General features: G+C 38.6%; 1 protein-coding gene and 1 long non-coding RNA gene across 4 annotated transcripts in view; one reads left to right on the forward strand and one right to left on the reverse strand.

Annotated features, from left to right (window-relative positions):
* Farsb (phenylalanyl-tRNA synthetase subunit beta) overlaps positions 1–13988 on the reverse strand; it is a 58303-nt gene extending 44315 nt beyond the window's left edge. The window contains exons 1-7 of one of the 3 annotated variants that reach the window (XM_063245849.1): positions 13857–13988; positions 9873–9928; positions 9566–9720; positions 7707–7776; positions 6918–7033; positions 1310–1460; positions 456–564 (exon numbers count right to left, since the gene is read on the reverse strand). In XM_063245849.1, coding sequence (XP_063101919.1) covers positions 456–564; positions 1310–1460; positions 6918–7033; positions 7707–7776; positions 9566–9720; positions 9873–9928; positions 13857–13914 — 715 coding nt within the window. In that variant the 5' untranslated portion in view covers positions 13915–13988. Of the gene's footprint in view, positions 1–455; positions 565–1309; positions 1461–6917; positions 7034–7706; positions 7777–9565; positions 9721–9872; positions 9929–13852 lie in introns of all 3 variants that reach the window. The other 2 variants (XM_003463987.5, XM_063245854.1) reach the window with 2 other exon arrangements.
* Positions 13989–14200: 212 nt separating this feature from the next.
* Positions 14201–18821, forward strand: LOC106026290 (uncharacterized). Its single transcript, XR_010046545.1, has 3 exons — positions 14201–14280; positions 17899–18041; positions 18518–18821. It is a non-coding gene; the product is annotated as an uncharacterized LOC106026290 (long non-coding RNA).
* Positions 18822–23017: the final 4196 nt, after the last annotated feature.

A 23017-nucleotide genomic window follows, 5' to 3' on the forward strand; every position in this document is an offset into this window, starting at 1 on the left:
TCTTTCTCCACTCCACAAAGGCAAACATCTATGGCTTAAGTACCATTAAAGATGTAAACAGTCTCAAAATTGCCTCACAAAATAGACTTCAGGAAAAAATGTAAAGTGTTAGTTTAACTATAAAACTACCGGCAAGACGGAGTTTGAATTTTAATTTAACGAAGTAAATTATTGCTAAAACTAAAACATCAACATTTTTGGGAAGAATATTATAGAATTCTGTCTGGTAGCAGAAAATATTCACGTAAGTATTTAAAGATTTATAAATAATATTTATACATTTATGAATAAAATTTATGAATAAAAGGTTGAGAGAATAAAAACTATTAAAATAAAAAGAACTGAGACTCTCAAGTTAAATCTGTTTAATTCAGCCAAGTCCACTGACAATCTATAAAAATGCTAATGAGTAAGAAGCAGTAAAAAGCCTTGATGCTCATGAAATAGTAACTCACCATTGATGATTGGAGGCATTGAAAGGACAACACCATTGCTATCATAGATAACTGGGTACAGGGACTTATTTTCAATGATATGTAAATAATGTTTAAGGTGGTTGTCACTCTGGAAAAAATTAAACCAAAAGTTTAATCTGTAGTTTAGTTTGTACCCTAAAGTAATATTAAAAAGAGAGGGAAAATCATAAGAACATGAAAACATCCATAGTCATAGAAAGCTCTGAACTTTTTAACATTTTCTAATATAAGCAAAATTCTTAATATCTCTTCTCACCAGTGGAGAAACAGAAAAACACAACTGAGTCATTTTTTAAGAGTGAAGATAGTTTTGCACTGGTATTCCTATATCATAATAAACAAGATGCAAACCATCTCAAGACTATTCAGATAAACAGAAACCTCTTGCAAAGCAGGCCAAGGATAACAGCTCCTTTTTCCAAATTATACTCACCATTTCTATCTGTGAAGTGACAGCTGAGTTAGTTTTTACTGTTGGGCTCTATACTAATAATGTAGTATTATTAGTGTAGTACAGAGGTAATAGTATTCACACGCACAGACACACACATGCGAAATCTTACTTTCCTTAATGTCACACAAATGTGAAAATTACCTTGTGGTTATAACCTGCTTCTAGAGCAATTCTCAATTCTAGCTGTATGTTAAAATCGTCCCAGAGGTTAAAAAACTAAAAATAAACAAAACTGAGACTTAGGCTTCATTCTAAATCACATGAATTGGATTAGAGCTCAGAAGCTGTAATTTTGTAAAAAGTATTCATTCTAAAACTTGACTTTGAAAGTGTTTGATGAGTTACACAAGGCTGCTGAATAACAAAAATGAACATTTACCTTGTATATGTTCATCAGTTCACAGGCGGTGTATTCCTTGGTCTTGTTCAGAGGTTTGAATTTGATATCTGAAGGACGCTTTGCAGTGTAAGTAAATGGGCCTGATAAAGAATCTAAATCATGGGTACCGATAGCAACCAATGCTCTTTTCCTTTATATTGAAAAAGGGAGAAAAAGGAGGAAGGGAAAAGGAGAGAAAGATTTGAATATTCCACAGCATAAACTCTACATTATAGAGATTGTTTCAGATTTTTATTTTAAATCCCTCCCTAAGAAGCCCATTGCTATTCATGGTATCTTCAAGTTAAATTAACAATTCTGGAAAGCATTAAAATAGTGAGAAAGGATAACGTTACAGAAACATTTCAATAGCTGCAGCGAAGTCCTTCCACTCTGCTTCCCCAAGCACCTCATCACAGGACAGCTTCAGGGGCAGCGTGGCCTTCACCTGCAGGTAACCTGTTCTCTCTCACCGTCTGCCAGCAAGCACATATGGCTGACTAAATTATGCCTAAAGTTTAATGTGTGACAGTTCAAAAGCTATGTTTCAGTTCTATGATTTGTCTAAAAAGGATGAAATCAGACTGGCGGCTTACACCTGCAATCCCAGCAGTTCCCAGGCTGCCCACGCTTCGACAAAAGGATCGCTGTGAGTAGAGGCTGGCCTGGGCTACACAGCGAGACCCTGTCTCAACTCCCTCCCTCTGCCCTCCAGAAAAGGATTTAATGTGATTTTAGGAATTTATAACAAAATGAAAGAAAAAGAAAGAGGAAAACCATAGTAGGGAAATGTTAATAGTACATTAAAGCCTGAAGACCTAGGTTTAACACTAAGGGTCACATATTTGACTCTAAGCCTAACAGTCAATCCAAAAAGAGTCTGGGTCAAAACCTAAGTTCGTAAGACTTCTTAAAATTAAGTTTAATGCGTATGCACACATGTATTTGAGTATTTATGCATATATGTTTGCATGCAAACATACACATGAAACATAAAGTGCATAGTATTAAATTCTGGTCAATCTCCAAGACTGGCAAACTCAACTTTAACAGCTATAGTCGGACTGAACAGAACTGTTGGCAAGTAAAAGAAAGTGACATTTACTTATTTTAGTCATGGACAATAATAAACCCCCAACTACAACAAGATGTAATATACATACTTGAATAATGTTATGGCTTGTGTTAAATGTCCCCCTAAAAGCCTCTTGCTGTCACAGGTAAGGCTTTATCAGAAGGTTGGATCTAGTTGGGTGCATGCCTAGGAGGCAAGAGGATCACCACAAGTTCAAAACCAGCCTAGGTTACATAGTGAGTTCAAGGCCAACCCAGCCTTGAATTACATAGTGAGACCTTGTCACAAAAATAAATAAATAAATAAGAGGTTAGTTCTAGAATGTGTGACTGATTCATGGTGCAATGCTGGAATTAAGGGTATGTGATTACTAAATCAGTCTGATTGGTTTGGCACTACTCTAATCCCAGTAACATAGATAGGACATAAAAGGGGCAGAAAGATGCTGTTAAGGTCCCTTCTTGCTTCCGCTGTCCTTGGCCAAGACACCCTGACACCCTTCTTTGGAGTCAGCAGATAATGAAACCTCTACAAACTGAGAGCTAAACAGACCTTTCCTCCCTTAACTGGGCATCAGGCATGAAAAAAGCAAACTAGTTTAGATAAATGAACAATTGCCAAATCCAAGAGTGGAAAGTAGAAACTAATTAGCCCTAGAAAAAATATCATTTGATCAATTAAAAACAGAAAGAAAAAATAATCAATGAAATCAAAAGTTCTTTCTTTGAAAAAAAAAATCTGTAAAACTGATAAAATTTTTAGCCACACTGATCAAGGGGGGGCAAAGAGTAAGGAATAAAAGAGGAAGCATCACTATAGATGCCACAAACATTGAAAAGATAAGGAAACATCATGAACAACTTGATGGGAATATATAATAACTTAGACAAAGTGGATATATAGCTACAAAAACATAAACTTCCCAAGTTCACTAAAAAGACCATTAAGGATTTATGGACAGGAAATGACTCTAGCATACCAGAGAAATAGGATATATGCCTTTCTTCCCCTTCAATAAAGTTCATTATTTCCAGATATACTACATACAACAGAGCTCACAGCTGAATTGGAGAAATGTCTCTGCTTTTATTCTTAAAATAAATTTTTCCAAAATAGACAATCTAGCTTGACCTCCTACTAGCTTTAGCTTCATCAGAAACTCAGTATCTTACATTTTTATATATAGGTAATGACATATAAGCAAGCTAGTATATATGGACAAATGGACTGCAAATAAGTATTATTTTGGAATTATCTGAACAAATATGTTTCAGGAAAAAGAGATCTTTGGACCCAACCTCAGGTGTATTTTCATTTTTTCTTTTCTTTTCCCTTCTCAATTCCTTTGCACTTCCTTCCTTCCTTCCCTACACATCCCACCCCTACTTTTTTCAGCACTGAGGATAAAACAAAAACTGTTCTACCACTGAGCTAGATCCCCAGCCCTGTTTTAAATTCTGAGATAAGCCCTGGCTAAGTTGGCCAAACTAATCTCAATATGTGATCCTCCTGCCTCAGTCTCCAGGTAGCTGGGATTACAGTCATGTACCACTGTAACAGGCCTGATTTTTATTTTTAAACATTTTTCACCACAGAAGAAAATATTTAAGGTTCTTTTTCTGTCCTGTCCCTATTCCATCTCATCTCCCCATAGCACTTCTCCAGTCCCTACAGCTAACAAAACTGTAATTATTAAGAAATAAAAATTTACTTTTCTGTTTTTATTCACGATATATATAATGGTCAATATACCTTTGGATAAACATGAGATATGGGACTAACACAAAACTTGGAATGTTGCCTAAAATCTGGGGTTTCAGGCTGGGGATTTAGCTTAGCGGCATAAGTGCCTGCCTGATCAGTGGAAGGTCCTTAGTTAATCCTTGGTACCAAAAAAAAATTGGGGGTTTCTCATCATCAATAAATGAATAGTTCTTCTTAGAATTTTTGAAATACTTTATTTTAAGAATTTGCATTCTTCCTTGACTTTTAGGGGTTCAGGAATTACTGGGTTAAAGTTCACTGCACTACAGAGAACTATATGAGAAACAATGTAAGAGTAGTAAAATTTAGTCATTTTAAATTCAACTTTCTTTATTGATGCAGGCTTGCCTGCATGCAAAATCAATTTTTAGCTGTCAGCTTATCATACTCATTTGAAAAATAAGATCAAGCCAAAAGCTTTTTCCATTTATAAAATGCTAGTTGATATTTCAAATTACCATGGTTTACATGTAGTAGCATAATCACTAATAGTAATTTGAAGAGACTCCTCCCTCATTTCCAGAGTGACAAAGCAGCATCACAAGAGAAAAGAGCATGTCCTCAAGTTTATGAGGTGAGTACTGGACACTGAGCAGCATGAGACACCCTCCTTGGCCGCACGACGTGCAGCTTTTAAGGCTCTGTCAGATGACACTGGATATGCAGACCCAAAGTATCCTGGCAACAGTAAGAAGTTATATATGGCAGATGAAGCTGCTCAATTTTATTTGCAGAGATTACCCTTCTTTCTCAAGATAATATGTTACTTTTAAAGGCATTACAGAAAAGTTATAACAGACTGAATGTCAGTGAACATTCCCTTTCTTTTTTATTCCTCTAGAAATTGATGGGCATGCCATCAGTTGTTTTTTGCTCACTTTAGATTTTTCTTTCCAATAAAACTTTTTATCAGTAAAGTTTCTAACAGTTATACATAAAGCTCTAGAGATTAGAAAGGTTTTTTGTAGAAACAAGTTTCTCTGCTTGAATCCTCCTAAGTATGAGAAAGTGAGGTGGATATTTACTTGGTCTTATAAATAAGGACCTGCGCGTCAGAGGTTATCTTCCCCCAGGTAACGTAATGAGGAGGAAACCAGAACTATCAGTGTCTTGCTGCCAAGGAAGGTAACACTCAGACTGATCCTGTGATCTGGTCTCAGAACACATTCAGTTCAAATTTGTTTCTAAGGTAAGTATGTCCTTATGGTATGGATTTTCTTGGTTGTTACACAGGGTTAGATTGCCAGTGACACACTCAAGCAGTGTATTTACAGGAGTATGTTAACAGAGCTTTCTTCAGAACACCGTTTTTAACCTACATTACTACCCCAGGAAAAGACAGCATGTAACGAAACTAACAGTGTCAGCTATCAGCTAGGTGCCAAGTGCTGTGCTTGTTTCCTCACGTGTATGATCTATGAGCTGACAGCACCGTCGCCACTTTGCTACTGGGAATACTGAGGCTCAGTCAGGTCACGACAGCCCAGGGTCTCATACTGTCAGCACAAGTATTACAGCTTCATCTCTGACTCCAGAGGGACCTTAAAGACTAACTGCAGTGTCAGAGATCACCAGGCTATAAATTCCAAGATGGCAGGACTCATGGTAGGAGGCTATTTTGTTCCACAATTAGTTGGCACATAATAGTAGAGGCTCATTAATGGTTTGCTGAATGCTAACGAGCCAGCCTGTGAATTTACCTCCAATTTCTTACATGAAAACTTTCATGAAAGCCAAAATGTATACAGTGTTGTACTGTGCAACCATGAAGGGATGTGACAACCTCAAAATGAGGGGACCTGAACCAAGGGTAAAATGCTTGAAACCTTACTTTGCTGGTCTAATTTAGAATCCAGGACAAGATTTTTTTGTCCAGCCCTTGTTCCTTAGGTAAAAATTACTTACACACTTATGTTTAATATAATATTCAATCTCTGCATTTCATTTGATTCTTGGACAAGTATCTTTATTCTTACTTTTTAGAGGAGGAAACAGAAATTCTGAGGTTAGAAGTAGCTTTCCAAAGTTGTTCAGCTGGTTTTTGTTGAAGCCAAGATTCAGACCCAGAGTGTGGTGTCTCCTTTCCTTGCACTTTTGTCTATTTCTCTGCACCAACCTGAATTTCCACAATTGCATGTTTTCTTAATAATTTAAAAAGTCTGGTGTATTTTTTAAGAAAAATGATATAACTTTCATTCAGAAGACTTATTAAAGATAATCACCTATAATCCTATGACCTAACAAATCAGTGTATTGTGATGAAAAAAATAATAATTTGAACTAAGTTAAAGAAAAACCACTAGGACTAGCTAATTCTTCTTGATACAGCACTCAAAACACATAGTCTCTATACATCTGCCATTTGTGAACAGTAACAACAAAGGTGGTTATGGTGACACACATCTATAATCCTGCATCACTTTTAATCTTGATATTCTGAGAGGCTGAGGCACAAGGGGAGATAATTCAAGCTTAGCCTGGACACTCTATCAAGATCGTGTCTCAAAGTAAAAAAACAAACAAAGGCGGGGGCTGTAGCTCAGTGTAAAGGCCTTAGACACAATCCCCAGCACTAGGAAAAACACAACAGTAACAAATATGTATAGGAAAGCAAAGTTAAACTCTTATATAACATATTATTAAAAATGCTTTGAAAAAATTCTGCAGAAGAAAAGCAGAGAGACAGATTGAGGGACAGCAGAAGGGATAAAAAGGAGCAGGGAAATGGTAAAGGAGGAGAGAAGGAGGAAGCAAGACAAAGCCACGAACCTACAAATATTCTGATGTAATTTCTCCTGAAGTTCAATGAAGCTGTCATAGCGATCCTTAGTGAACTTTATGTTCCGGAGAACAGCTGCTACTGCAAAAGGGCGTACTTTAGCTGTCTGAAATTCACAATTCCGTTAGAAACAATAAATATTAAGCCTTTTTCTTTGTAATAATACCTTATAATAGAAGGGTAGCTACATTTCTGGAAGTACACACAAATTTTGATTCAAACAAATATATAAATATATATATTTAATGATTTAACCAATAAGACAGTAAGATTTGTGAAAACTTACTGATTGAGGAAATATTAAAGATTAATCTTTAAATAAATTTGCTCATAGACATATGTTTACCAAAATAATCCCCCAAACTTTCTTTTGAAAACTTTCATGGATATATCACAATTTAAACAGCCACACCTCTAGTGTGTTTCCATATTTATTTATTAATTTTGCAGTGCTGGTCATTGAACTTAGAGCCTTGCAGCTATTAAACAAGCCCTCTACCACTGACTTAAGATTCCAGCCCTCAAATACATTTTTAATAAACATTTGGATATTTTCCCAAATTATTTACAGAGAACAGGTATTTTGTTCTCTTTTCGTCTTGGTAATAAATTAACAAATTTTGAATGGCCAGAGTCTAAAAAACACGCCTATTTTAGCAAATGATCACAGCAAAGCACAATGGCAAAGAGGTCAGCTTTATTCCTTTTCCCTCCCTACTTTACAGGTGTATACATAAAAGAAGATTTTAAAGGGGAAAGTAAGAATGTATCTTTATTACCTCTTCTGTGACAATCAACTTTTGGATTTCGGCATTGGGCATTACCCGTTTATACACTGGAGCTTTTATCCTAAAGTAATATTGGAGTCAAGTTACTCATAACTAACCAAAACATTTAATAAATCAATGCTATTCTTTGCTTCCAAATAGTACACAAAAATCAAAAGATTAGAGAAATGAGCTGAATAACAGAATGTCAAATTGTGATTAAATAATTTAAAACAATAACAAATTTCTGACATTTAAAACTCTCCAAAACAAATGATACAAAATGCCTCATGGTAAATAGTTTCTGATCACTGGAGTCCCAACAAAGGCTATAACATCATCAACAAGAGCATTGTTCAAGGGGGTGAATTAGGTAATCTTTAAGTTTTTATGGTAACCAATAAGATTCTGGGCTTCTAAGAAAAATTGTACTCACTAAAAATAAAGATTACCTGGTCCTGGGCCTACTGAAACAGAAAAGTCAAGACGAAGACTTGATAACTGGTGCATTCTGAAGGCATCTCCAAGCAATTCTTATGACCAGAAGTTAGAAACTACTGTTTTAAGCTTCAGTGCAAGTACAGTTGGCTGAGAAGTCTGTCAAGCACAGACCAAGTCGGCGAGTTTGAAATAGACTGACAGTCTGCATTCCTTTTTCCTTCCTCTCCCCACAGTACTGGCAATCGAACCCAGGGGTGCTCTACCACTAATCAATATCCCTAATCCTTTTTTTTTTTTTTTTTTGAGACAAGTCTCACTAAACTGTCCAGATAGGTCTTTAAAACTTGTGATCCTCATGCGGGAGCCTCTCTTGGTGCTGCGGTTACAGGCATTGGCCACCACATCTGCCAAGAGTCTGCACTGCTAATAAGTTCTCTCGTGCTGCAGGTGCTGCAGAGCCACGGACTATATTTTTAAGTTTCAAACACTTTAAATTACTTTCTCAATTAGACAACTAGGCACAGTGCTGTCTCTCTAATCCCAGCACTCAGGAGGCTGAGGTAAGACAACTGCCATGAGTTTGAGGCCAGCTTCAAATACATAGAGACCATGTCTCAAACAAACATCATATCAGATGCCTACTGAAGAACAGATTCTGATCAGGCAGGTCGGGGAAATACATTCTAAAAGAGTTATCACTGATCCTAAAATATTAGCACCTAATTCATGAACAGAACCAACTGGGTCAACCTCAAAATTGTAACCACCTGAACCAAATGGCCAATCGCATCATTCATTTGAAGATTTTATTTAAACTCAGAATCTAGCCTGACAGACAGGAGCTCTTATTTTTTTACTCATAACTATAAATCAGATACTATAAAAATAATCAAAAACAGAAGTATCCTTCATAGCTATTTTTTCAATTTTCTTACTTTATAAATTCACTGCATTCTATATTAATAAAAGAGTTTGAAGAGGCCTTAAAAACCTTTTTCCTCATAAATTAACAGACTGGAACTATAAAAGCCAATTTACATGTCCAAGATTATATAACCATCATATGATACTCCAGTTAGGAAGCTCTATACAAAGTATTGCCTCCTCTGTATTTCCTCCCAATCTTTTATAAATCCAATGAACTATGCATTTCAGTAAGATTATTGAGGGAAATTACACAAATCTGCTGACAAAATTTTTAAGCAATAAAAATACACCAATCTCCACTTTTAAAATACATTTCTAAAACAAAAGGGTCAAAACTTAGGTAAATTTCAAGTGGCTCCAATACACCTGAGTGTCACCCTCCAATCATCCCATTACAGTGGACTTAAACTGCACACCCGTAGACATTTAAACATACTTGCTAGTGGTACTGACAGGGGAAGAGACCCAACTCAGCGAAGTATTTAGTAAACATAGGTCCTTACCTTTCTTTGAAGACTTGAAGTCCTCGAACCAATCCTTCTAGACACAGGAGGTCATATCTATTGGCAGGGACATCAATTTTGTAAAGAACAACATTTGAGGCTCCCTCTGCCTTTAAGTTACCTTGTTCCTTACTTATTATTTCCTTCTCTGAAGTCTACAACAAGCCAAAAAGAAAAAGTGAGTAACAATACAGAAATTACCATGGCCCCAAAATGACTAAGCCTTGTCTAATTAAAATAAATTAAACCTGTGAAAGGAAAATTGTACACAGAGTATCTGAAAAATAAGCATATATCCAATACGTACAATTTCATCAAGTTCCAGGCCAAATTCAAAACATAGTTCATCAAATTCTTCGTCAGCTAGTAGAGAAAAAAAAAAAAAAAACTGTTAATTTTAATCTATTCAGCAAAAATGAATATTGTATGTAAATCCTATTTTCCTATTAATTCCCTTACATGAACCATTCTAAAATTCAGGTATCAGATATGACCACTTAAAAAGAAAGTAAAGACTTGCCAAAAAACTTGAAAAACCAAACCATTAATGGGATGATTATCCTAATTATCAACAATAGGATTAGGTTATCAATGCTGAGAAGTTTGCATAGACTTGTGGGAAAACAAAAGAAAAACTGTTCAGTAGAGATCAAATAGAAAACAGGCTCGAATTCACAGAGGCACTACAAAGGAATGGCACATAAATCTTATAGCTTAAAATTCTTCGGGGCAGCCGAATACTTGAATATTTGGCTTTGAAGCATTGCAATGAGGGCTCCTGCTTAAGTTCTGAGAGCTGGGCTCCTCTGTGAACTCTACAGCTGAATCCTCTGCACAGTGGTCTTTTACACCTTTAACATGGAACTGCTGGAAAGATTTCAATGAAATTAAGCAGATAAGGGACCTGGCATTGTCCCCCACAGGAATGGGTCTACAATTAATAGTTCTCTTCCTTATCCCACATGCGGTGCCACCTACCACAGCATTTTCAGATTATCAAAACTAGAACACAAACCATCATTGCCAGTGCATTTTCATAAAACACTGTCTAAGGCTCTTGAGCCAGGGCTGGGATGAGCTCAGTGTAGAGTGCATGCTTGGCATGGCTGAGGACCTGAGTTCAATTCCCAGCACCAAAACACACAACCAAACAAAAATCACTAAAATAAACACATACACAAGTTTTCTAACCCAGACACTGGACTTCTACACTCAGGAAATGCAGACACTCTACTAGATGCCAGGAATATAAGGAATAATAAAAACAATTCCTGCCTTAAATATAACTTTTTCTTCTAGCAAAGAAACCAGAAGGGTAAACTTGTTATCTTAAATGCAAGTTACAGGGAGGGCACAAAGCTCCCCTTAGAGTCATTTCTGAGAAATTATTAAAAACTTCAAATTCTGCTTAACTGAAGCTTTGCCTGCTCTCGCAGATCTGTCACTTGGAAATAAACAAAATATCACTTTGTAAGTAATCCTGAGGAAAAGTCAAAATGAAAGGACCTGACGCCTCTGGTCAAAAATCAGAAAGGAGTTAGGCCTGTGACAACCACTTAAATCAACCTAAAAGTAGATTCGTTAGTCCATGATGCCTGGAGATGAATATAGATCTGAGGGACAGCTTTGCTACAACCTGATGAGACACAAAGCCAGAACCATCACGCCCCAATTTTTGACAATCAGAAACTACAAAAAAAGTTGGGTGCATGACTTAAAAGGCTAAGGGAGGAGAATTGTGAGTTCCCAGGCCAGCCCCAATTACATACTGAGAGTCTTTCTTAAACAAGCCAAAAAAAAAAAAAAAAAAAAAAGAAAGAAAGAAAAGAAACTACACAAGATAACAAATGATTGTAGTTCTAAGACACTAAACTTAGGGATAATTTGTTGTGCAGTAATAGGCAATTAAATGATTATTAGCCAAACTGTATAAAATTATTAGAATATATTTAATCAGAATTATTGTTTTATTCCTTAAAGCTATATTTTATGTGTTGCAAAGGAGATCCAAGAATAACATTAATAATTTTCTCCACTTAACTGACACACCTTATCTCAAGGGTTTGTATACACTCAGATGGCTCTGGCAGTACTGCCAACCATTATACCAAGCCAAAATGGCCAGAATTGAAAGAGATATTAAAATTGTTAATAAGAACACGAGTGGCAAAAAAAATAGGAAAGGCAGTAAGAAGGTAGAATAACAAAACTGCTCCAAAGAAAGCAAAGACCAAATAACTACAATAATAAACAGCTAGAAAGAAAGATGGTGGTGACTGGAAAAAGATCCCAGTTTTAGGTAAACAGGAGACTGTTGGATGAATTAAAATAAGAGAATATGCACAGGAACGGCATAAGACACAATCTGAAAATAAAAACAAAGAAAAAAGAAAAGAAACAAGAGGGCTCGAAATGTTTTTCTAAACATAGTTTTCCAGCTGACACTTAAAAGGTTTCCAGAAAGACCACAATCTAAAGTAATGATGAATCTGGATGCCATGATACAAGCCTGTAATCCCAGTTACTCAAGAGGATGGAAAGTTCATGCTTAGTCTGGGCAATTTAACAAAACCCTGTTCAAAATAAAAAAACAAAGGGCATTGGGTGTTGCAAATTACTTGAGCTCAATCCACATTCCTGAAAAACTAAAATAATGAGTATTATTTCTAATTTGCCTGATGTACATCTCAATAATATCAGTCTTTTGGATTGAAATTCTCAAAAGCCCAGTAGCTAACATACGCTCTTTACAGAAAACCAAGCCAGGCATGGTGCTGCACATCTGTAATTCCAGACTTGAGAGGCTGAGGCAGCAGGATCATCTCAAGTCAGAGGCCAGTCTGGGATACATAGTGAGTTCAAGGCCACTTGAATTACACAGCATGCCCCAGTCTCAAAAAGCAAACAACAAAATCAAGCTGACTTGACCACTCACAATATGTTTAAGAAAGACAGAAAGGAAAAAAACAAAAACAAAAACAAAAAAAAAAAAAACAGGTGATAGCAGGTAGCTACAAAGCTCACAATTTAAAAAAATTTGAATCAGTTTTTACTTTCCTGACTAAGACCTGGCAACTGATTCTATGTGGGTTTGAACAACCATTTGCCACCTAACAGCTTGTGTAATTCAGGCATATTATATCCTAGTAGTAAAAGTATGGTTTACAAAAATAAGAAAATGAGCATAAAAAGTGAGTAAGAAATTAGAGCCAAGTTCAAAGCATAAGGGCATTCATTACCTTCACTCTCAAGGACTTAGAATGGAGAATAATGCTTTGAGAACAGGTGGTATCCGAAAGTATACCTTTAGGAATGTTTTTTAAGGCTAACATTATTTTCGAAGTAACAATATCTTATTCTGGCAAGCTGTACCTGTTACAAGATTGGTAAGGACTTTTTTATCTTGATATCTAATACCAAAAAAAAAAAAATAGCTCTCACAATTCACTTGCTACTGCCTTTATTGAAGCTGAACATTACGGGGTGGAGTAGATATCATTTGGACAGCTCCACGTGTCTTAGTACTTCCCTTCTTCCCCCAGGGCTATGATTTTAGAACTGAAGAAGAGACCAACTCAGAGTGAAGACAAAGCCAACTGAATAGACTCATCATTCAGATTTCGAATCCGCGTTACCATTCCTATTGAATACTCTTTTAACATCTTGCTTTTTTCCTTGATCGTTTTCTATGTCCAAAATTATCTTGTTATTGTGTTGTTTACTGTTTGCGTTACTCATCGGGATGAAAATGTGCTCCTTTCAAAGGTGTCACGCGCAGAGCCGCCTTTCCAAGTTCTTAAGAACGATGCCTGATATACACAGCACTCAATAAATAATAAACACTTGACAGACGAAACCCCATCTCCTCCCTCCCGCTCAAACTCTTTCTCTCCGCCCCTTCCAAACTGAGTTCTCACAGAGCTCAACTGTTTACAGGCGGGTGGTAACCCGAGCTTTCTTCCTATTCGGCACCCCGGTTCCAACGTTGGCGCAGTGCGCGCAAGGGGCACCCTACACTGAACGAAAGAAAAATGAATGAGTGAATGACAGGGAGCGCCAGAATGAATGAACGAACGAACGAACGAATGACACGGAGCGCGGGCACAAGCGGACGACTCAACCGTGGCCTCCACGAAGTGGCTCTGAAAAGCCGACCGCCTCGCTCATCAGTCCCAAACCACCCAAAGCCACCTGCAGCGCAGGCGGCGTGAATGCTGCCAGCATGCTATTTTGGAGGGCGTCCCAGGCCCACAGAAGAGGCGCGGACCCAAGATGCAGGGCACGCACTCACTGTAGGTCCGGCCCAGGGCTCTGAAGAGCAGATCGCGCTTCACGCTGACAGTCGGCATGGTGAATCGGGTCACTGCGCCTGCGCGGCCAGGCCGGCCCGGGAGTAGCAACAGAAAAGCGTAGGACCCCGCAGCTATTTTTACCGTCTGTCTTAAATATAGCCTGTCTGATTACAGCGACTTTTAATCCCTTTTTACACATTAGTGTAAACAGATTGAGACTCCACAGGCCAATAAATATGTTGGATTGTACTGGTAACTTAAAAGTTTAGTGAAGAGTCAAAATTACGTAAAATTATCTAGAACTTGACAGGCAATGGAATGGATAGACCTTGAAGTCCCGGATGCTACAAGCGCGCTGGGGATTGAGAAATGGGGCGGAGGACTGGGCAGGGGAGCGACGAAAGGAGTGCCAGTGACGCGTAGGTAGGCCCAGGACCGGGTTAGGGAATATTGTTTTAGTTGCTTAAAAGGACCGCATGAGGCATCCCGCTTCCTAGAAAAGAGGTAGTGCAGATACAAAGGCGGGGAGAGATCTGCCAGAACTTCTGTGTGTTGCTTGGTTTTTATTTTTGTTTTGCTCTACTGGGGAAATCCAGGGCCTTCTCACTGAGCTTCGTTTCAGCCCCACTGCTTCTAAATGTGGCTTGCCAACTGAAGGGTTCTGGGCTTCTCTCTTGTCCCTCTAGACTTAAGATTCCAGCTTCTCTCATTTAAGAATTGGACAAAATGAGCAAAAGCAGTGGCAAAGTTTATTCAAGAAAGCAAAAAGTGAAGAGTGGGGGGAAAACTGGCTCTGCAGAGCAAGCTTGGGCCGAGTAAAGAGAAAAAGAGGGTTAAAAACAAGAACAGTACTCACTGCGTTTGAGCTATCATGGAAATAGCAAACGCTTTGTGATGTTGGTGTGTCCGTTTATGCTGTCTGTATCTTGAGGAAACCTGTAAGAACTGCATACGGCTCCTGAGATGATGTGCTTGGATCCCAGGCCTTGGGCTGATGTCATATCTAGTCTACCCTATTGAAAGCTTGCTATAGTGTTCAGAAGTCCGGGTTCAGGGGTTTGGGAACTGTTCTGTGCATGTGTCTAGGGGCTTGGAATTACAGGTTTCGCCTATTTCCCCAGCCAGTTTTGCTGTGCCCTAATCTTTCTAACTTGAAGACTGTGCACAGCATTCTGAGCCTCCTGCCTCAGCTTCCTAGAGTGCTGATTACCTGTGCCATCATAGCCACACAGGCCTACATTTTTATTTCATTAATGTCTCTTACATCTGTAGCCATCTAGCTTTGTCTGAACTTCACAGCTGCCCTATATGATAGATGTTATCTGGGCCTTTTGGAAAGACTCTCTTTTCACCGCTTCTGCTATCAAATGGTGTGCTTAGCCCTCTGCCAGCACTGGCAGATTTTAACTCTCAACCCAGTGTGTTGAGTATGTCATTGAAATCAAAGAATGAATTTACAAGGAATGATGGAAGTTAAGAAAAATAAAAGTGGAAAAGATATATTAAGAAACACTCAAGAGGGGAGCATGTTAATCAAAGGAATGAGCCACACACAATTGAAAGCTGGGGAATGGGAACTAGGAATAACTCCTGAGAGACAGAAGGGGTCCTGAGTGAACTGCCCCCAAGATCATCTCTCTGGAAATATTTTATAGGTAGTCTTGAATTAGATACAACGTAGGTCAAATTGTATTCAACCAATAAGATTACAAATATAACAGTTTAGGTAATATTGATCCCAATGTGAAGCAGGGCACATAGCAAGAGCACATGGATAACATCATTAATCTTGGTTAATAATCTATAGTCTTAAAGGTCTTGTCTTTACTTTTAGCCTTAGTAGGTGGGAAAGGATGGCCCACCCCTGCTGAGATAATGATCTATTTCTATGAAAATCCCAATTACAATGTAATCTCAAACTTCCGCCTATCCCTTGGAAATACAAATCTGCTCATTATGACTTTAATCTCGAGGTCTTGCTTCAGAGGCACCTCCAGCCACAGTTTAGATGTGTTTGCAGCCTCTGCACTGACTTCCTTGAGAGCCCAGCCCCTCGCTGACTATACATTAATTTTTATCTAACTTAGTTACTCATACTTACAACAACCATGAGTGTAATAGGTTCAGTAATAACTAGCATTATACCTTGGAAATTATACTTTATGTGGAACTGGGTTCTCTGCAGACTAATGGTTTTGAGGTGGGGAGATTGTGCTGGATTGTTGAGATGGACCCTACAAGCAATCACATGCATCTTTGTATGAGGGTGGCAATGTTAAGAGTGTGATGACCACAAATCAAGGGTGCCAGCTGCCAACAGAAGCTGGAAGAAGCAGGGCCTGTTCAGCCCCTACCCTCTACGGCAGCCTTTGGTATTGGCCCCATGAAACCTAAATCCAGATTTTGGGTTTGTGACCAACAGAACTGTGAGAGAATAAACTTGTTCTAAATTTAAAAGTTTGTGAGAAGTCATTTCAGCCACAGGAAACATGTACCACAGTTGGCATTAATACTGTCCCCGTTTACAAATACTGAAAACTTAGGCACGAACTATGGTAATCACCCAACCTGTGAGGCAGAGTTGAAGTGGTTCTACAGGTAAGCCCTAATCCTATGATATACACTGTACAGTGAATGAAGTCCCTCAAGGCCTTTCACTAAAGGAGACAGAAATTGGCTAGGGTTTAGGTTACCCTAATTTTTAACCAAGCACTGTATTAGTTTCCCTTCACAGAGGGAATCCATTCCCAATTACCAACATAAAATATTGACACCATTCTATAAATAGCAAACTTCCTCTATTACTATGCAGTTTTGTACCTGAACTTGGTTTTTTACTCAGTTCATGAATAAAAGACTTCCTTTGAGCGCACAAAGTGTTCTCTGTCCTCTGAACTTCAGTTTCCTCATCTATAAAAGAGGTAATACACACCTTAGAGAATTACTTCGAGGGTTAGAATCAAGTCTCATTAATACCTAGTATAGTTCCAATCATGTCATCAGTCTTGGACATAGGGCAGCTGCCATTATTTTTATCCATCCTCTAGCTTCTGGCTAGTCTGAGACTACTGAGGAACATTCTGCTTCCATCTCCTTCATTGCTCAACTCATCCATCCTGCTTTTTATCATTACTTATGTTACACGTGTTCTGTGACTAGCTAAACTCTTAGAAAATTGGAAAATGGGGGGCTGGAGGTTTAGCTCAGCGGCATAAGCACCTGCCTTGGAAGCAGGCAGTCGTGAGTTCCATCCCCGGTACCGATAAAAAGGAAAAAGACAAAAAAAAAAAGAAAATTGGAAAATGTTGAGATAATATATCACAAAATGCACATAGATGTGCTTCTTTTTGTCTAATTTTAGGGCTAACCTGAAAGCAAGAATGAGTTGGCAGCATTTCCTAGAAATGAAACCATCTAGATAATAAACATGAAAAAAATTAAGTAAAAATTGATAAATGCAAATTGTAAGGAAATACACTTTTATACCCACTAAACTGATAAAAATCAGAAAGTCTCACAAGATCAGATGTGTGTAAAAATGTGGCAGTAAAAATCGATGCAGCCACTTTGGAAAATATATCTTTACCTAAAAAGGGGGGAAGGTAATCATACCCAACAATCACACTCTTAAGAATACTTTCCAGAGAAACTCTTTAGTATACCAGAAGTCCCAAATAAAAGGGATATGGTTACATTGTTCACTTTAACAAAAATCCAGAAATAATTCCACTAGTACTAGAGAAGGTGAACAATTATGATAAATTCATACAGTAAAGTACCACACAGTGGTGAAAATTAGCTATGGATACATTTACTTGTTTGATAAATCATGATACTGAGAAAAAATTAAATTACAAAGATATGTACACTATGTTACCATCCTATAACATTGAAAATAGGCTGATTGTATTTCAGAGCTACAATGTTTCCCAAAGGCCCATAGTCCCCACTTTGACACTATTCTGCGATAGTGGAAACTTTGAGCTCAAAGCCGGAGGCTTTCATGACATCCCCCATCTCTTCCCTCTCTCTTGCTTCCAGACCATGAGGGCAATGCCTCTTCTCTGCCCCATGCTCATGCCATGACGTGCTGCCACAAGACAAAACTACACCTAATGGAAGCACATAATGGACTGAAGCTCTGAATTCATGAGCCAAAATGAATTTTTTATCCATTATTTCAGGTATTTGTTATAGTTAAGGAAAGCTAGAACACCAACCTGAATATCATGCAGCTAAGCAAATAGAAATAAAATTGTAAAACTGTTAGAAAAAACAAGAAATGACAAAACATGAGACTAGTTCTCAGTGAGACACAAGGAATGGAGCTGGTACAGTGAGATACATGTATCAGGGTTCTCCAGTGAGCTATAATCATAGGGAGGGAGGGATGGATGGATGGATGGATGGGTAGGTGGATGGATGTTATAATGTATTGGTCTATTCAGTCATGGAGACTGAGAAGCCCCACAATTTCTGCCTACAAACTGGAGACCCAGGAAAGTGGATGAGCTGGTTTGAAGGCCCAAGAGCTGGAGAGTTAATGCTATTGGTGCTTTCTGATTGCCTGAGAACCAGGAACAGTGAGGAAAAAGATGTATGTCTTTTTTCAGACAGGCAGAGTGAATTCAAACTTCTTGCACATTTTTCTTTTATCTAGGCCCTTGGTAGAGTGAATGATTTCCAACTACACTGGAAAATTCCATCACCCTCCTGAGTCCTGGGAATACAGATGTGTGCCACCACGCCCGCTGATGCCTGACTTTTTGGTGATTTATTGCATCTTGTTTACCAGTGTCTTGTTGAGAAATTTTTGTATCTATGTTTATTAAAGAGATTGGCCTGTAGTTCTCTTTTTTGGTTGAGCCCTTTTCTGGTTTGGGAATCAGGGTAATTCTAGCTCCCAGGAATGATTTTTGGGAGTACTCCTTCCCTTTCAGTTTCATTAAAGAGTTTGAGAAGCATTGGCATTGGACCTTTCTTAAAGTTCTCGTCAAATTTGGCAGTGAATCCATAGAGACCTCAGCTTTTCTTTAGTTGATAGGATTTTTTAAATTGTTTTTTAATCTCATTGACTGATACTGGATTATTCAGGCTTTTTACACGTCTTCTTGGTTCAGCTCTAGGAATTCGTGTGTATCTCGGCGTCTACCCATTTCTTCTGAATTCTCCATTTTATTAGAGTACACATTTTCAAAGTCGTTAATAATCTAGGTTTTGACACAGTCCATTGTGATTCTACGTTTCTCATCTAATTGCATGGATTAGTGTCTTTCTTTTATGGTAGGATTGGCCAGGGTTGTCTTATTAATTCTTTCAAAAATCAGCTGTTCGATTCAATGATTTTTTGTATTTCTTTTTTACACTTAATTTTATCAGTTTCTTCTCTGAACTTTGTAATCTCTTAGCTTTGGATTTGAACTGCTTTTGTTCTTCTAGGACCTTGGGGTAAGTGATTAGGTTACTTATCTGGACTTGCTCTGTGATGTGATCTGACCTAAGCTACAGACTTTCCTTCTAGGATTGCTTGGCATAAGTTCCAGTGTGTCACACTGTCACATAGTTATTTGATTGCAGTAAATGTCTTAATTTCTTCATTAATTTCATTATGACTGATGGATTACTCAAGAAGGTGTTTTTTCATTTCCATTGCATTGGCCTAATTTCTGTGGTTTCTTTTGCCCAATAATAGTTTCATTATACTGTGGCCTGATAATATGTGTGGGATACTTTCAGCTTTTTGCATTCATGTGAGCTCACATGTGGTCTATTGTAGAGAAAGTCCCACGAGCACTGAAACTGCTCATTCTGTGGTTGGGGGGAACATTTCATAGATATCTATTATGTCTGTTTATTTCAAGATTTAATTCAACTTGGATATTTGTTGGGGTTTTTTGTGTGTAGTTGATCTATGTGTTTGGGACAGTGTGGAATTGAGCTCCCACGTTATAACTGAGTTGGTGCTTATCTGATCTTTGTTGGTATTGTTTGTTTTATGAACTTGGATGTGCTGGTTTTGTTAACCCAATTCCTTTCCCCTCATTTCTGTCTTCTATCTGGTTTTGATTACAGAAACTTGGCACAGTCCACCTAGAATTTTCGCTCTTGGGCAGAGGGCAAACATGAAAGTCATGATATTAAGACAATGGGATCCTCTATTCATTTTAGTGGATTGGGCCAGGAATGGACATGTGATCCAAGCTAGATTTTGGACTTGTAGTCTCAGGAACTGGACTTTTATTTAAGATATGGTGAAATCTATAAGGTGCAAATGTGATGTTCTTTGCAGCCATGGTCTCACCTCTGGAAAAAAGTATTATGTGGGCTAGAGATGTAGTCCAGTGGTAGAGCTCTTCTCTAGTACGTATGAGGCACTGGGTTTACAGCACTGAAAACAAACCAGGTCAAACAAATATAGGAAAAATCAAACTAATTTTCCCTAAGAGACAAGGGCTCTGACAGTAACCGAGAAGAGAGGGGAGAGAGAGATGTAAAGTCATTTAAATCTATGGTTGTTTTTGAGATTCGGATGACTCCTTCCTCTTCTTAAAATTTGGTTTCTCAAAAGAAGGCAGTCATTTCATCATAACGCCTAGAGGTTTCTTATCAAGTAAAGATATGTATGTGGCTTGTGGTTTTGGAGGTTCAAGTTCAAGATGGGGCTGCTTCATTTGTTTGCTTCTCCAGGGAAGGCACGGAAGTGCTGCATGCAGAGCTAAGAGGTCACATCTTCAACCAGAAGGTGAAACGAATAGACAGGGTCCCACGGTCCCCTTAGACAGTGTGCCCCCGATATCTAAGGATCTTCTACCAGGCCCTACCTCTTCACGGTCCACAGCACCCCAACAGCATCAGCCTGGTGACCAAGACTTTACTATATGAACCTTTGGGAAACACTCATTCAAATTACCTCGTGTTGTGGGAAATTAATTAGAAGTGATACTGTAGAAGCTAAACATGACAGGAGACAAGATAGGACTTTGCAGAAATACAAAAGAGGAAAATCGCAGCAGCTAGGACTCAGGAAGTGGCACGTGTTGAAACAAGAAGTAATAATAATAGACCCACAAAATTAATGGATCACAGACCTGCTAGCCATAAACAACCAGAAAGGCAGAAACATGAATTCAAGCCCATGTACTACACTGGGCTTAGTCCATTTGGGCTGCTATAGCAATATGCCAGAGACTAGATGGCCTACGAACGGCAGAGATTTATTTCTCATAGTCGGAGAGTCTGGGAAGCCCAAGACCAGGGCGCCAGCATCATGTGGTTCTGGTGAGTGCCCTTTCTTATCTTTCAGAGACCTGTATTCTTACTGGGCACTGAGGGCAGAAAGAAAGGTGAGCTCTCCTGGTCCTATTTGCTGAGGGCACTAATTGTATTCATGTGGGCTGTGTTCTTATGCTCTAGTTACATCACAAAGACTTCCACCTTTTATCACCCACACTCAGTGGTGAGGACTTCTGTCTGTGAATTTGAAGCCACACAACCATTCGGACCCTAGTGTGGATCGTCTCAGAAGCTGAAACTAATGAGAGAGACTGCTTTGCCCCACTCCCTGGGACATTGCTGTCTGAGTGAAGAGCGGGCCCCTGGCCAGGCCAGTGGCAGTAGGCCTTCTCAGTCACTTCCTTCTGATGCCTTCCTTGACTCGGTTGCTGGTACCCCATGTAGATTTCCAGGCCAAATGGGGAAGAGAGTGATTACTATAATAATTTCTAAGTCATGGCTCACAGTGTTGTAATATATAATTTAGAACAGCAATTATGGAAGCACATAATTTGTATGGCAGATGTCACATATTAACATAAATGCTCTCACAGAAAGGTAACAGTTGAAGCTAGATTTATGAGCTTTCCAAAGAGGTTGTGAGAGGAAAGAGGGAAGGAATGGTACCCAAGGTCTGAGGACTTACAAGTGCTTATAACAATGCCATGGGCAGGTAGGGACAACTCGAACCCTGACCCCTGCCAGTCTACCTGAGCCCTGTCGGGGAAGGCTGAAACAGTTAACCAGGAAAACAATAAAAGAAGTAGAGTTGTCAGAGCAAATTTCTTGAACTTTGCTCCAAAGAGCCTTGAAACCAGAATTCTTTAAAGGGCATTTCCCTGAAACTGTTTGACTTTCACAAGGGCTAGTCATTCTCAACAATTTGTGCTAACCAGGGGCGCTGAATGTGATGTACCTGTGCATACATGCATCTGACCAGAAAACAGTATTTATTTTCATGATTAATGTGTTTGATGAAAATCAGAGTATCCCTTCTAAGGATTCTCTCTCTAGAAAAATGCCATTTCCTTCTTAATTTAAGCAATGGTAAAATGTTATGCTTCACAAATACTTGAAGTTTTCTTCTTGCTAGAAGACGTTAGCTATGGTGAACTGCACTAGAGAAAAAAACAAGGAAGTGTTTTTCCAAAACCAGACTTTCATGATCTATGTGGCAATTTGAACTATCACTGTCTTACTCCTTAATCAAAAGCTGGGAAGTTGCGAAACTGTTTTGAGTTGGAATCCCAGAATCTTTGGGGAAGACTGTGTTGGCTTCTCTCCAGGACTCACCACAGCAACGGGGCTTGCTGGTTGCTGAATTACTGTAAATCTACTTGGGTGAATGCCTTCACAGCTAGCCAAAGCCAGAAACATAGGAACAAAGCTGACCCTTCTGCTGCATCGATCATTTGCTAAAGAGTTCATTGATCGTTTTCTGTCTTCAATAATTTGTTTCTTTGTTTCAACAATCTCATCCTTCCTTAATAGTTGAGAAATATCTCAGGGGGGCAGCTACTTCTTCAGGCTGTAAAAAAGCAATTGTGTTTTCAAAAACCAGTTCTATTCCCTATTATGAGAACAATTTGATTCATAGGCTCCTTTTCTTCTTAACAAAGGGAGTAATAGTGTCTCCCCTGGAGAACTTTTGTGGGGTTGAAACCGTACAGGGCACATAAAGCATGTACCTGGGATCCGAAAAGCACTCAGTGATGTTAGTATACGTGGTTTCAAACTCCAAGCCTGTTCCAACTTTGTATTCCTCCAAATACTGTTTGCAAAAACAAGACCAAAACACAAAGAGCAAAACAGCAGTTTCCAAACTGGCTTTTGCTGAACCTCAGACATTCTGTTTTGAGCTGTTTTATTTTGACTTTATTTGGCTAAA

The sequence above is a fragment of the Cavia porcellus genome, unplaced genomic scaffold (genome assembly GCF_034190915.1).
Source record: "Cavia porcellus strain 051 isolate PalLab524CR breed Dunkin Hartley unplaced genomic scaffold, mCavPor4.1 scaffold_1, whole genome shotgun sequence".
Lineage (NCBI taxonomy): Eukaryota > Metazoa > Chordata > Mammalia > Rodentia > Caviidae > Cavia > Cavia porcellus.